The following is a 15345-nucleotide window of genomic DNA, read 5'->3' as shown; positions in this document are numbered from 1 at the left end:
TTTTGGTAATAAAAAACTTTCTGTGTTATGATGGTGTTTTGTTGCGGTTGATTGTAAACATGTTTTCCTTTTATTCTATATAAAAATATAAACTGATAAAGTGTAAGTGCCAATATTTAATAGTAAATTTATTACACTGTTACCTGTATATAGCCCTGCAGTGTTAGTTTAATTCAGGCTCTTGCTACTACAAGGCCTACTGCTAGGCCTTCCACAAACAAAGACTAGGCTACTATCTCTCTAGCTACATCCTAGATACATCCTGCTGACGGACGGGGACTGGCTTGGTTCGGGAACTATGTCTAACTAGGGCCTAGGCCTAGCTAGTATAAATTAATTGGTAATTGATTGGTATGAGTGATTGGTATGATTGAAAATAATGCAGTAGAACCTGGCTGTGTGTGTTAATTAAGTTTATTAAGTCTCAGTTTAATAACTATTTATTATTGGATGACTGTCGTAATGCTACTGTACTACAACAAAAACTGCTGTAAAACACCCAACCCCTTACTATGAAAAGACTTATTTAGTCCAAATTTCAATAAAAAAAAACTTGTGTACAGTGTATGTTATTATATATATATACTACTACAGTAATACATTTTTATTCCACAGAACTGTCTGTAGTGTAGATGGACGAACCAAGAGAAAACGTTTTTTAAAAGGCATAAGAAAACAAAAACATGGGAACAGGAAGCTCCTTTAGTGTAAGGGGCGAGGCAGGTGACACAGGGGTGGTAACAAGGATACCAATAGAGGTCAAACCTCGTAGAACCCTCCTACCGTCAGTTGGCTCATTGACGCTTGGACGCAAGGGAAAAGGAGCTAGTATGAGGTCAGCCTTATCCGTGGAATTAGAGAATACCGAGCTTGATCGTATACGAAGAGATTTTGAAACTTACAAGTACAGTAAACAAACAGAGGTTGCAGATCTTGCTAAAAAGGAAAAGAAGCTTGAAAGCGAGAATAGACGTTTAAGAGCAGAATTACAAGTAAGACAGCATTCATTTCATTTTTTTTATTAAAAAAACTGTTTTAAATATTATATTGCTCTCTAATAACTCTTTAAACATCATTATTTTTAAATAGGCTCTTCAAAAAACCTGTAATAAATTGAGAGTTGAAAGAGACTTGGCGTGCGACTCGGAATATCAGGCCATGGTCAGAGCTAATATATTTGAACAAGATCGCAATAAGGTCCAGCATAATTTCAAGGTACATACAGTATATGCATACCTAGTTTCATCATGTTTTTGTAATATACAAACTTAAGATGGTTATCTATAGGCAAAAGTACTCCTTACATCTATCCAATTTATTTTCTCCAGTTACCATTTTCAACCCTTTCATTGAGACCCTGTAGAACAAGTATAGTATATCATGCCTAGCTCACCTGGATAGACCAACATAGTCTCTCTCTCCAAAGAAAGGAATACATTACGAAAAGATCAACATTAACATACATTAAAATATACATGGTTTTTTTTGTTTTATAGATATTCAGAGAAACCAAAGAGAGTGAGATAAGAGATTTGCTTAAATCTCGTCGTGACCTAGAAGTGACCTTACAAAATTCAAATTTACCTCACATTAGTCTCAAATCCCCAAGTCCAGCAAATGTGGATACCAATGGTACGTTGTTTCACTTGGTATGGTGGTGAAAGTTATAAAACGACTTGGGTTGAATTATATTTGGTATGAAATTGCCAAACCGGTTGAGAACCAGGTTAAACTATACTTTTATATTCTAATAAGGAATTGGGGAAAAAGTAACATTTTTTTTCTGTTGTTTTTGTTGCAGGTGATTGGTGGACAAATGTAGAGAGTGAGCCCTCGCTCGGTAGTACAACTCAGTTACAATCTTTACATGCAAGAGGGCCAGACAATCCATACAATCCTGTCGATAATGAAAGTTTATTTGTAAATAGTTACAACGGTGTGTTTATTTGTCAAATTTATCATAAATTAAAAAGTTCTCTATTAAATATTATAATATATATCTTAATTCATAAAAAAAAAATTGGTACTATTGAGAATTTGATTTTTATTTATTTCCGATAGGTGGAATTTCTCCAAGTATGTTGACACCATTTTATCAAGAAGTTACATCTCGAGTCATTACTGTCTACTTGAGTGCTCCTAGCAACATGCAAGCCGAAGTTGATATATTTAAAATGGTTAATTACTTTTAAATTGTTAAAATATAAACACTCAAAGGACATACATAAAAGCATAACAATAAATTACAAAGTAACTCATAAAAAGCACAACATAAACAATGCAATAGAAAATTGAAAATAGCATTTAAATAAATTGTTATCCATCAATGATAACAATTACTGTAGATATAATTGAGAGCTTGTATTAAAACTACTTAAGTGAATTCCTTACAAATTTGACTTCAATGAATACTTATTATTTAATGGAAAAGCATCATTTTAAGTGTGATTGGTGAAAAAAAAAAATATTCGTACCTACAACAAATAAAAATATCATTTGACTTATAATTTTCCATATTTAGGAATACGAAGCAAAGCTGAAACAACTTTGTGAAATGGAAGGACGCTTTTTTCTTCTTGTTCATTTGAGAACAGACAATTGTAAAGAAATGACAGACGATGAACTTGTAATACAACATGAGGTGCGACAGAGACAACTGCAACAGGCTACGATGTTTTTGGCATTCTTAGGTGGCCATACTGACAGGTAAACAATCTATTCCTGTATTCATGACAGCTAGCATCACCCTGACATGGATAGACATTGCTGACTGATGACAAGGTCATGCTATGTCAAGGTCAACAAAATGTGATGTACCCATATAATATGGACATGATGATGTTATATCACTACCTTATTTGAGCATATCACTACCATATTTGAGCATATCACTACCATATTTGGGCATCACACTAATTTGATAGTGTAGACAGGGCTTAAGTAATTTATTTTTTTTAATTATCGACAATCTTTAATCACCAATATGGAAAGTATTGACACGTGACTTTATGGTAGCTGTGTTTTCTTTTCTTCAGGTTTACTGCAGAGGAATATAACATAGCACATCACATGAATCCTGGAGCCAGACCAGCTATTTTCTGCTTCAGAAATCCAGCCTACAAAAAGTAACAAACATATTCTGTGTCATCAATAATTTAGTTCAATTTCATAAATGTTTATTTAATGACATACAAAACATAATCAGTATTCTGTTCTTCTAGATTGTATGTTAGTCCACCAGATTTGTGTCTGTTTTCAAGCTCAAGTATTATATGTATGAAACGCCAACTGTTTTGACTGCATTTTCAGTAAAAACAACCTCTTTTTCTCTCCCTATAGTTGTAAAGGTAATAACAAGGAAGCTTGTGAAATGAAGCGGCTTGTGCATGAACGAGGGCGCTGTAAGATTATTGATAAATATGATGACCCAACTCAAGGGACTAAAGAAGCAAACAGAGAGCTGACAAGACTTTTAAGATTAGTAAGTTTGTGTACAAATATATTCCACCAACTAAAAAAAACTATATGACACATTACAAGGATGTTATCACAACACCGCTATCTACATAAAGCTCTGTCTACACTATCAAACTAGTTTGACAAAAAAAGTGTGATGTGCCCAAATATGGTATTGATGTTCCCAAATAGGGTAGTGATATCACATTTTTTTGTCACATAAAGTTTGATGGTGTAGACAGAGCATAAGAATGTTTAGTTTCCTGAAATTGACATTGCTCTATTAAAGTCCACATCTAATTAGTTATGAAGAAAAGATTACTCTAAAATTGATCTATAAAAAATGTTGGCTAGCTATGTTTTATATTAATCCTATATGTGTGTTTTCAGGAACTTGGCTTGTCAATGGAAGAGAAGAATGGTAAAATGGTGGATCATGAATTGCAAAATATAGGTTCAAATGATACAAATGTTACGTGGGATGCTTACAGCAATGCAGAACAATTGGAAATCTTTGAGTTGGCATTGGTCTCAACTTGTGAGCTAGGTTTTGAAAAAGTATGTATAATAATAAAATATATAATAATACAACCGCCACAAAAATCAAATAGTGGAGCTGTAGCTTGGTGGTTAACATGCTTGCCTTCCAATTCCAAGGTGCAGGGTTTAATCCTGACCTAGTGCCATGGTTGTAACTTGAGGCTCTTTCACCTTCACTACCTAAGCCTCAAAGTTAGTTTATAAGCATGATAAGTTATTAAATAGTTTATCCATCCTGTATTTCTGAAATTTGAAAAACATAAATCCCATGATTTCAAAAGCTAAAATACTGTATCTACCTAACTGAAATAAAAAGAACCCTCCCTCTAAATATAGTAGTCTCTTCCAGTCACCAGAAATCAGCTGATCAACCATAATTAATGTATCCAATTGTTTGTAGACAAAATATCAAAAGTCACTACAAATGATCCATATATTATTTTCATTTTTAAAGCATTACGAAAGATTAAATGATCATGTGATAGCAGCAGGGCCGTTGCCACCATATTTGATCTGTGGGCCATCTGGTTCGGGCAAGTCACTGCTACTAGCCAAGTGGATCTCTTTGCAACAGAAGCATGCAAGGTCTAGTCTCATTCTCTATCACTTTGTAGGATCGTCAAAAACATGCAGTGCTGATGCTGTCAACATGATTAGAAGGATGACAACACAGGTATACAAATATATTTAGTTTGTTACATAATAAATATTTCTCTTACTTCAGCAATAAAATTTAAGAATAAAAAACAGATTGCGAGTGTCTGCTTGTAAAAAAGAAAGAAAGGCTATTCGTTCAAATGTAAATTTAATGAATTATAGAATTAGTTTAAAAGTGAATAAATAATAATTTCTTGCAGCTTCTACAGTACGTGTCTTCGCCTCCAACTTTAACCTCTGACCCAGCTAGACTTCTTGAAGAGTTTCCAAGGTGGCTTGAGCGTGTTTCAACAAAATTTCCTGGAGGAATTATTTTAATTATTGATTCCATGGAACAATTACAAGTGAGCGAGCGTCATTTATCAAAATATAAATTCTTTCAATATAATCATAAAAAAATAAAACAGATAAACTAATACAGTAATGAATTATTAATGTTTTCAGAATGCAGAGTCTAATATGCAGTGGTTACTAGATCCTCTTCCGGTTGATGTTCGTGTTATCGTATCAGTTAGTGCTGATGCCCGCCCTCAAGCATGGAGGTAAACTGATATACATATATCTTCAAAAATGTTTTTAAACCGATACCAATCTTGAAAAATGTGGTAGAAGTTCACTTCAAACTAACAAAGGACTAAACATTTCTTCTTTCCAACCGTCTAATTTTTCTTTCTTCAGATCATGGCCAACTCTTCACCTTGAACCTTTAACCCCAAAGCATGTCAAAGAACTTGTCCGTGCCGAGTGCAATATCAAAAACTTTAGTCTATCCAGCGAGCAGCAGTCTCGTCTTTTATCTCACTGTCGGATGCCTAGTACACGGTTACCTCTCTACATCATGGTGCTGATTGATGAGTTGATCCATTTTAATCAGACGATGATGGACTTGGACCAGAAACTTGAAGCGTGTCTGAAGTACGCCGACACAATTGAACTGTATAGACACGTACTTGAGACGTTAGAGATTGAACATGAGGGCGTGTCCAACAGAGGCCTTTTGAAAAGGGTGTGTAAAGAGAATGTGTATATTGTTTGAAGGTTTGCATGGCGAAATCAATATGTTGATGGATCAGAGTACATTGATTGAAACGTCTAAACACTCAACAGTTCTTTTCAAAACTAAATATACTGTGATGTACTGCAAACTTGATATCAACATAGAATCTGCTGTACATTCAAGTACTGTAATTACTTCACAGTCTTTAGTCAATTAAGTTAGAGAGCAAAAGCAAGCCTACAGTCACAAATCATACAGTAGTTAATATACAGTAGCTACAGTTTATGAAATACTGTATTATAAAAACCACAAAAAAAACACCAGATATCTATGCCCGAATAAGCTGTAAAAGTTTGGGGGAAAAACTCAAAACTTGTTTCCAACAGATATCTGGGAGACAAAAATTACAATTATAACCCAACTAATGCAAACTATGTTGAATCTCTCAAAAACTACCATATTTCTATCTTTCACTAAAACCACTGATGCATTTTATTTTTTATTCTTCTAGATAATGCAAATAATGTGTTGTTCCCGTAATGGTATTGCAGAATCCGAGCTATTCCATCTAATTCCAGATTTGACATGGATATTCTGGTCACCTCTGTTGTATGACCTCATCAATAGACATGTCGTGAACTACCGTGCTGGCCTGATATCATTTGCACATGAACAGGTTGGATGTTATATTTGATGTAGACATTTTATGCTAAAGAGATGGCAGTACAAAGCTGAATTGCGTACAATAACATCAAGAAAAATACATACAACCAAAAAAAAAATAGAATCTAGCAAAATTGCACACAAACATAAAAATAAGTATTAAAATCTTGTCAATTAATTGCTAACAATTATAATTATATATGCAAATGTACTGTAAGTTACTTTACATGCTTGTGTTTCTTTCCTCCACTGTCCAAGATAAAAGTCAGATCTTACTGTAAGATATGCTTGGTCAAAGTTTAGACAATAATTCATACAATAGTAAATCATATATCAAGAGTTGTAGCCATGCAAAAAAGAGTTATATTTTAATGTTATGAAAATTATCATATTTATTAATGTAAGGTTATGGAAGCCGTTCAGATCCGCTACTGTATGGGTGTCCACGAGAAAGAACTTTCTTCCGCCAATCAACTGCTGCTTGATTATTTTTCAAATTCTTTGAGGTAATTAGTTTACAATTTTAGGCGTATTGGGCTGGGTCAGAGTGACTTAATCTCTCTAGTACAAGTTTTAGAATCCTCACTGAGCTGCCTTATGATCTGTTTGATGCTTACATTGCCTAAAGCTCTGTCTACACTATCAAACTAGTATGACATGTCAATATATGGCACATAACACACTTTTGTCAAACTAGTTTGATAGTGTAGACAGAGCTTTAAAGAAGATTATGCACAGTAACAGTTTTCAATTATATATACTTCATATGTTTGTAAAGTAACTACTTTTAACTGTGTATTCTAGGCCAGGATATGTTACTGGTCGTGTGGTAGACGAGTTGCCTTGGCTGATCCTACAAACAAACGACATGGCAAAACTTACAACATGCATTAGTGATCTGTTTGTGTTTCAACTGTTGTACTCCAGAGGGCGGTGTGGTGAACTTATTGGGTACTGGCAGAGCGCAGGATATGATAAAACTGCCATGGCAACAGAGTATTTCAATGCAATTAAGAAAGCTGAAGAGAGTGAGTCATTAAAAATAAATTTTTTGTAGAAATCTGGTAAATTATTATTACCCAACTGTATATGACAGGCATAGGGGCTAAAAAAATTAGGGGGTGGGAATATACTTGGATTGCATTACCAATGTATTTATCAAATTCTTTCTTTTTGAGTGCAAGTTGTATTATTTTTCTTTAGAACTAGGTGGAGTGTACACATTACCTCGCATTGCAGATATGTATGAAATGCTGGGAATATTCTTAAAGGACTTGGGCCTTCTAAATCAGGTGAGAATGTAGATACGTGTATTATTATTGCATAATGGCAAAATTATTACAAATGAACCAGAGGATTTAATGTGTATTAATGCCCAAATAAATCAAATAAATAAAGTATATGAAATGAATATAGACTACAAAATGATTTATACATAAATAGTGCAGTAAATACAATAAACAGCATTGTGGTTTTCTATTTCCTAGGCTGTGGTTCCCCTTAATCGAGCTCTTGAAGTGAGGGAATCAATAGATCCTGATCACCCCAGTGTAGCACAGTGTTTTTATCTCCTTGGAGGCCTACACGGACAGTGGGGCAAGTTTGCTACTGCAGAGGCCTACTTTAAACAAGCCCTGGACATCAATGGAAATGCTTTTGGTAATGAACATGAGTCGGTGGTGAAGGTTCTTGAGTCTTTGGCGTTTTTGTATCGTAAACAAAACAAGTAAGTAATTTATGCATTCCTTCAGAATATAATCTTAAATACACTAGAATCTATACACACATTACCGCATTACAATATGTACATACTGTAATATTTATGCATTTCCTTTTTTTCTAGACATGATCAAGCAGAACCACTACAAAAGCATGTTGCAGCATTGAAGAGGAAGATTCAACCACCTCAACTGACATCACATGGTAATGGTAGTATATTACAGAAACGTGCCTTGCAGCTAGAGGAACTAGCTACTGGACCAGATACACCAGAACTAGCAAAAACACTGAATGAATTGGGGGTATTATACTATCTACAAAATAAACAAAGGTATAAAGGATTATGCCATTATGTAGACCAAAGTACTGAGATCGCTAAAAAATAGTGTTGTTACTGCCATTTCTCTCATAGCAATGTAAATGTAGGCTTCAGTTTACTGGAAAATCGATTTAGCCCCTGTATGAGCTTGCTTTAGTGCTTACCATGATCAACATCATACGTACTAATAATCAAATTATTAAAAACTATAGAACAGCATACATCATCATCAAGAGAAAATCAAGTCAATAATTAACAAATCAAACATCTATCATAATTATATATTTCAGTACTTCTGAAACCTATTTCAAACGCTCCTTAGCGATGCGTGAAGCAACGCTTGGATCAGAACATCAGGATGTTGCGCAATCCCTTAATAACTTAGCATCGTTGTACAACGATCAGAAAGAACTTAACGTAGCGGAGCCATTGTTTGAGAGGGCCCTAAAAATTAGACAGAAGACGTTGCCAAAGGAACATCCATCAATTGCAGCCACTATCAAGAACCTAGCAACCTTATATAGAAAACAGGTATACAGTATACAGTACAGTGTACAGGCCTATTTACTGTAAAATTAAACCTAGTTTTTTAATGCTGGAAGTACCAGAAACTATACACATTTTTTTAAATAATTTATTTAATAAATTCGAAAAAACATTGATGGGAGTATTTGCAACTTATAATGTAAATGTATATTTTAAACACAATTCACGAAGGTGAGGGTTAATTCAGTTTCTTCCCTACTAACATTTGTTTTCTTCTTAGGGTAAATTTGAGCTAGCTAAGCCACTGTATGAACAGTACGTTGATATTCGTAAGAACACTTTTGGAGAGAAACATCCAAGTGTGGCTACGGCACTAGTCAACCTGGGAGTGCTACACTGTCAACAGGTAATATATTAATATCAAATTAAATTATACAGTAATTCTAATCTAAACTAAAAAAACATTATTAGTTTTCTCAACTAAATGAATTAAAACCTTTAGTAATAATACAGTAATGTTCCTTTACAATGAACAATAACCAAGAGCGAGACTAGTCTAAAGCCCAAACAGATTCTGCACTCCCTCCATAATAAAATAAACAGATTCATTATTACCAATATTATTATTTTCAGGGTACACATCATGAAGCGTTACCACTATATGAACGCGCCTTGAAAATTTATGAAGACGCATTTGGCCAGCATCACCCACAAGTAGCGGAAACACTACGCAATTTGGCCGTGTTGCGTTACGAGCAAGGAGAATATCAGAACGCAGCGCAATTGTATAAGCGTGCTACAGAAATCAAGGATCTGGACGCTATGTCGTTTACTAGCAAATCTATAAGTGGATCCTCAGTAGCTAGGAATTCAGTGGCTGGCCAGGGTGCTTTCTTTCCAGAGCCCAGGTGATAATGGGTGTATGGAAAGGGCGGGGGTAGCTTTAAACATGTACATGCAACTCTACACATATATTCTAAACAGATTTAATAGAGTTAAAGACTATTATCCTAAGGATGAAATACAAAAACAAGTAATTTTGAGGTTTGGATTTGGACATCAAAGTAACAACTTTAAGTGCAACTAAATCATGGTTTAAATGTAATAATTGAAATCTTACCATAAAAGTGCAGCCTACTGCTGCCTGTAGTACTAGCTTCTTGTTCCATGACTCAGGCCTACACATACTGCACAGTAGGTCTAACATGTGCCAAAACTCAGGCCTACACTTACTACAGACACTGTACAGTAGGTCTAACATGTGCTATGGCTCAGGCTGCATTTCTTGAGCCTACAGTACACTGTGCTTGTTGCCACACCTCACATGCTGTAATGACAGCACAAATACAAAGGCATGTTCAACAATAGACAAATCACACCTGCTTAAATATGCAAATAAACCAACAATTATAGGAAGTGACTTATTGAAGTAAATTAGTATTCAGTCTATTCTAGATTGCTACACCTAAACAAACTAAAAAATAACTTAAATTAAATCAACTCCTGGGTAAAAAACAATATTGTAATATATTTTTATGGCAAGGATTTCACTGGCCTAAACATTTATTTTTTTTTAAAAAGTGTAATATTTTTGTAACATTTGTATATTCATAAAATATTTGCCAAATGACTTTCCTATAAACATAATTCCTTGAACGTAACCATTTATTTATTAAGATATTTTATATGTGCTTTACTATGGTAGGGTATTTATGCCAGCTTGGGTATATTTTATAGACATAGCATATTTTAATTAATATTTAAATATAAATAAATTATATTTTCATAATAAATGCATTGTTATGTTTTATTTATCAATGACAGCTGCTAATTCAATACATAATTTGTATCAAGAGACAACATTGAGATATCAATAAAACATGCCAAACATTACCATATGGAAAAAAGGAGAACAAGAAAAATTAAACTAAGATTATCAATACGCTATATTAAAATGATACTTGCTCAATAACTTACCAATTTAAATCCTTGCTTTGCTTACTAAATTATGTTTTCAGTGCTTATACTGATGATTATAACCAGTGATGCTCGTTTGGCATTTCCAAAGACAACACAGTATAGCTTCAATGCGTTTATCATTTTGTTTTAAAACGACGTTCCCCAAACTAAGGGCCATGGCCCAAATTTGGGACGCAATACATTTTTAAGGGCAGCAGGGTGGCTCAAGACATTGAACAAAAAAAACCGATTATAATGATAATTTAGCATCATAAGCGCCTTTTAACATGGTTTAATGTTGCTGAAAATGTGTGCGATTTGTTTCGATCAATAATCACAATAAAAATGTAATGCAACATCCTGCATGAACTCTGACGACGCGACAATTGGGTGGAAAACTCTGGGATCCGCTGAATTTTGTTTGGTGGATCAGCGGAATTTTTACCCTCCAAAAAATAAAATGCAATTTCCAAAAAGATATAAAAGGTTTGTCGAATGCTGTTTTAAAATACATAATTATTTTGTTTTTGCGACTGGTGGTACCTAATTGATTGGAGTGCATATTCAAATAATAAACTTTTATGGTAATTCCAGTAAAGCATTGAGAAAATAAACACATGGATGAACTAACAAGTTAAATGCTAAAGAAATAATTTCACAAATACAAACAAGCTAGAAATAGCTAAATTTCCAAGGATTCTTCAGGATTTGATTTTAACCATGAATTTCCTGTTTTCATAGAAAACATTACAATGAGTTTGTAAAATTGGTTTTTACAGGTTTAGTCATATTTTTATGCTTGGCCAAATCTGCATAGATTTTAATACCTCATTCAGAACCCCTGTAGAGAAACTGTATTTTTGGATGCTAATCATACATGCATAACACAACAACTATTTGGTGTATTACTATTCATTTAATATATATCTCATGCATGCACATTTGAATGTTTGAATAACGCATATATGTAATAATTGAACAGCTAAACTTATCATACTCATGATAAACTCATAAATTCAGGTTTATCATATGAGTATTGAAAAATACGTTTTGAAATAAATTTACATTATAGTTTGGTCCAAAAAATACAGATTAAATTGCACAATTGATAGCAAACATTTATTTAAAATAAGTAAATGCAATATGTGTGACCTTTCATAATAAATATCTTCTCATAAAAATATTAACATATTCGCTTAGAATATTTCATGGATGTTTTAAGAAAGCTATTTTGATAAAAATCATAAAAGCTGTCTTCTCCAAGAACATCATCGAATGAAAAAACTGGAACAAAATGGGATATTTCTGCAGTTTTGACCTTACAAGTTACTGTTTTTATGTGTTGACAAAATGATGTTAATCCTCAGTTTTGTCTTCATGTGGCTTTATAATGATGTTCCTTAAAGAGCTTTCATTTGAGCCATTAGGTCTTCTACAGATAATTCCTCATTACTAACCTCCTCTGCTGCATCAACCTAAAAAATTAACTTGCCATCATTATCTCATCCCCTTTCATCATTATCTTATCACTTTCACTCATCATTATCATTACTTTGATGGTCAACATCACCCTCATCTATGATATCACTGTCATCTTCCAATCAGGGAGCTCCCGAGATGCGACACACGATGACTAGCAACCAGTTAGATCATGTTAATTCATTGTGCGCATGCACTGAAGCATGCTTCCTCGACACAGTTTTGGCGGTTTCTAAGGCTAGGAGACGATCAACGACACATCAATGTGTTGTTTGTTGCATCACAATGCATCAACACTTAACTTCACTTACTTTTTTTGATTCAGGTTTATCATACGAGTATGAGAGTCCCGCAACAAGCTCAGGAGCTGGCTTAGACTTTAGATCCTCATCACTTGTCTCTGATACTAAACAAATACCTGCGGACAAAGATATGTGACACCCATTTAACATTAACAACTGTACATACAATTTTGTACAAAACAAAACATGGAGTTTTCATGGTCTTACTAGAGTGCCGTGTTAATGTATATTATAAACATTTCACAAAGTAAAAATAATATATTTGAGTATATTTCAAACTGACCCCATTCATTAGACTCATGGACAATTTCTTCAACTTTTTCTTCTATGACTTCTTTTGGCTTTTTTGCTTCACTTTCCTACAAAAAAAAAAAACGTTTTTCATGAAACACTATAATATTTCTGTGAGAGTAGATGATCAATTTTTAATTTACTATCTACCAGAGTCTGATGGTAAAAAAAAAAGAGAAAAATTCTACAAAACATGGTAAAATTGTCATTCACTATTACCTGAAAAACTTTCTGTTGTTTTCTGCAAAAGCTATCCTCACAAGTAGAGTTAGGTTTCAATGCCATTGTAGGGAAGAAGTCAGTCAGAGCACTATAGCCTAAATAATGTGTAACATTTCCAAATCCTAAAAGGTACCTAAGTAAATAAAATGTTATCAAAATAAAGTCTTAATACAAACAATAATTCAGTACAACCTAAAGTTATAATATTTAGACAAAAAGAGAGAAAAACAAGACAGGAATTAAGGCTTGGTCTTTCGCATGGCAACATTACACATTTAAGATTTTGAATTAGAACTATACAGTACAGATGTTTGGGATCTTGATTATCTGTTTGGATATGGATATGTGACTTACAAATAAAAAATTACTTAAAAAAACTTAAATTACTTACTTCAGAGTATTTTGAACTAAAAATCCCGCTACAATACCCATCGTTGTTGGCAAGCTCGCAGCACATACGCCCTCTCTTTTCAACGTTTTCTCATCGATATTTGAAGCAACAACTAGTGGTGGGGCACACTATAGAAAAAAAGTGATATAAATTACAAATTTTCCACAGAAACAATTTCAGAATAATGAATAAATATGTAAATACTGTTCAAGACGATGATTGTGATCTAATTTTGCCTAAAATTCATCCTTTTTGTCGGAACTGAACACTTTGTCTATCCTGCCGCTGATGCAGATTATTTTTTCTTTTTTATAATAAAAGACTTACAGCAAAACATGCAGTTTCTCCTGGTTTAATAAACTGTATGTGACCAGAAACAGCATTCTCACTAACACCAGACTCAAACCAATTCTGTCCCAATTCATTGCATGCCTACATTATTAAAAAAAAAAGGAAGAATAAGGATGTAAAAATGAAAAAGTATTAGTTATTAATTTTTTCTATATCTAATATTTACTACAACAAATTGTCTATTTTCAATTAACTTGTATTTCTACAAAACATTGTAAATAACACTTATTTCAAAAAGGAGATACATACCATATTAATTGCCATCCTTGCTTCAAAATTGTCCACACAGCTAAGTACAAGATTCACAGGCCCATCGCCACTCAAATTTCCTTTACTAAAATTGAATAAAATGCAGTTTTGGAATAGTAACTTAATTATACAATATTGTGTCTTCTTTTGAGTAAACATGTAAAGCCTTCTAAATACCCTTCCATTCTATTATCACATGTGGCTGAGTATAATCTAACCCCCTCATTTTCCCCGAATGTTATACCCACAGGTTCCCAGGAATTATCGTGATATACACAATATCAAACAATTTTTAAGCGTTTACTTGCTCACCTATTTTTAAGTTCTTGTATGCATGCTGTGACAGTGCTGTTATGTATAAATTACACTAAAACAGTACAATGTTTAGCAGTTTACCTTATTCTTTCCATAAAATGTTTAAAATTGTCCATTGTTGTGATATTGTAATTGTGAGTTTCAAATGTAACATCTGGGTTGATTTCTCTGAAAATAAATATTTATGAAATGGCATAAAAACACTGAAGAGATTTTTATGTAGTTCTTCAAATTCAATTTAGATTTTTAGTAATGCTCTGTCTACACTATCAAACTTTATGTGACAACAAAATGTGACGTGCCCATATATGGACATGATGAGGTCATATCACTACCATATTTGGCATATCACTACCAAATTTTGGCATATCATCACCATATTTGGGAACATCACAGATAGAAACTTACTGGAGAGTTTTTTCAGCAGCTTGTACTTTACTCATACCGGCTTGATGTGGTTGGAAAAACAGGCGATTCATGTTGGCTAACTCTACCTTATCATAATCAAAAAGCAGCAACTGAAAAAAGAAGAAGCAATACTAATTTGTAGTGAGATTTAAAACAGGAATATAGAGAATGTGGCAACAAAGAAATTGCCCAATCGGAATAGACTTCTCCTGTCTTTGATAGTACCAGACGATACTACAGTACTTGATATCATCAACCAATTGATTGGTTATCAAATTTAATAATAATTTCTTGTCAACTTTATATAATGTTAACCCTTCCATACATGCCAGTGACATTCAGGGACCCTCTTTTTAAATTCCAAGTTGTTGCAAGTAAATTACAATAAATACTTGTAACCACACCTTTCCTACTCCACATCGGGTGAGCATTTCTGCCGTAACACTTCCTACGCCACCAACACCAACAACAGCTACGGTGAACTCTCGGATACGCTAATAATACACAAATAAAAAAAAGGTATATTATACAAATTACAAAA

General features: G+C 33.6%; 2 protein-coding genes and 1 long non-coding RNA gene across 4 annotated transcripts in view; 1 reads left to right on the top strand and 2 right to left on the bottom strand.

Moving 5' to 3' along the window:
• Nucleotides 1-14: 14 nt before the first annotated feature.
• LOC144836955 (nephrocystin-3-like) overlaps nucleotides 15-15345 on the top strand; it is a 22785-nt gene continuing 7454 nt past the window's right edge. Inside the window, exons 1-23 of the mRNA XM_078691906.1 lie at nucleotides 15-102; nucleotides 616-992; nucleotides 1090-1215; nucleotides 1497-1632; nucleotides 1802-1936; nucleotides 2062-2177; nucleotides 2522-2706; nucleotides 3036-3125; nucleotides 3340-3481; nucleotides 3847-4014; nucleotides 4451-4669; nucleotides 4854-4997; nucleotides 5098-5195; nucleotides 5332-5659; nucleotides 6162-6326; nucleotides 6719-6819; nucleotides 7118-7341; nucleotides 7517-7605; nucleotides 7801-8039; nucleotides 8157-8363; nucleotides 8642-8882; nucleotides 9118-9243; nucleotides 9471-10928. Of these exons, the coding sequence (XP_078548032.1) occupies nucleotides 684-992; nucleotides 1090-1215; nucleotides 1497-1632; nucleotides 1802-1936; nucleotides 2062-2177; nucleotides 2522-2706; nucleotides 3036-3125; nucleotides 3340-3481; nucleotides 3847-4014; nucleotides 4451-4669; nucleotides 4854-4997; nucleotides 5098-5195; nucleotides 5332-5659; nucleotides 6162-6326; nucleotides 6719-6819; nucleotides 7118-7341; nucleotides 7517-7605; nucleotides 7801-8039; nucleotides 8157-8363; nucleotides 8642-8882; nucleotides 9118-9243; nucleotides 9471-9749 (3867 nt within the window). The 5' untranslated portion in view covers nucleotides 15-102; nucleotides 616-683 and the 3' untranslated portion in view covers nucleotides 9750-10928. The remainder of the gene's footprint in view (nucleotides 103-615; nucleotides 993-1089; nucleotides 1216-1496; nucleotides 1633-1801; nucleotides 1937-2061; nucleotides 2178-2521; nucleotides 2707-3035; nucleotides 3126-3339; nucleotides 3482-3846; nucleotides 4015-4450; nucleotides 4670-4853; nucleotides 4998-5097; nucleotides 5196-5331; nucleotides 5660-6161; nucleotides 6327-6718; nucleotides 6820-7117; nucleotides 7342-7516; nucleotides 7606-7800; nucleotides 8040-8156; nucleotides 8364-8641; nucleotides 8883-9117; nucleotides 9244-9470; nucleotides 10929-15345) is intronic.
• Nucleotides 1898-10162, bottom strand: LOC144837080 (uncharacterized). Its single transcript, XR_013611441.1, has 2 exons — nucleotides 9958-10162; nucleotides 1898-3116 (listed from the first exon to the last, which is right to left on the bottom strand). It is a non-coding gene; the product is annotated as an uncharacterized LOC144837080 (long non-coding RNA).
• The window catches only part of LOC144837003 (ubiquitin-like modifier-activating enzyme 5), a 100735-nt gene continuing 96765 nt past the window's right edge, over nucleotides 11376-15345 (bottom strand). For both annotated transcript variants that reach the window (XM_078691980.1, XM_078691972.1), the window contains 10 exons: nucleotides 15209-15298; nucleotides 14805-14914; nucleotides 14478-14564; nucleotides 14082-14166; nucleotides 13809-13913; nucleotides 13482-13609; nucleotides 13088-13223; nucleotides 12861-12936; nucleotides 12587-12693; nucleotides 11376-12271 (listed from right to left, as the gene is read on the bottom strand). In XM_078691980.1, the coding sequence (XP_078548106.1) occupies nucleotides 12197-12271; nucleotides 12587-12693; nucleotides 12861-12936; nucleotides 13088-13223; nucleotides 13482-13609; nucleotides 13809-13913; nucleotides 14082-14166; nucleotides 14478-14564; nucleotides 14805-14914; nucleotides 15209-15298 (999 nt within the window). In that variant the 3' untranslated portion in view covers nucleotides 11376-12196. The remainder of the gene's footprint in view (nucleotides 12272-12586; nucleotides 12694-12860; nucleotides 12937-13087; nucleotides 13224-13481; nucleotides 13610-13808; nucleotides 13914-14081; nucleotides 14167-14477; nucleotides 14565-14804; nucleotides 14915-15208; nucleotides 15299-15345) is intronic.

The sequence above is a fragment of the Antedon bifida genome, chromosome 1, assembly GCF_963402885.1.
Source record: "Antedon bifida chromosome 1, ecAntBifi1.1, whole genome shotgun sequence".
NCBI lineage: Eukaryota > Metazoa > Echinodermata > Crinoidea > Comatulida > Antedonidae > Antedon > Antedon bifida.
This window is presented reverse-complemented; position numbering and strand designations above follow the sequence as displayed.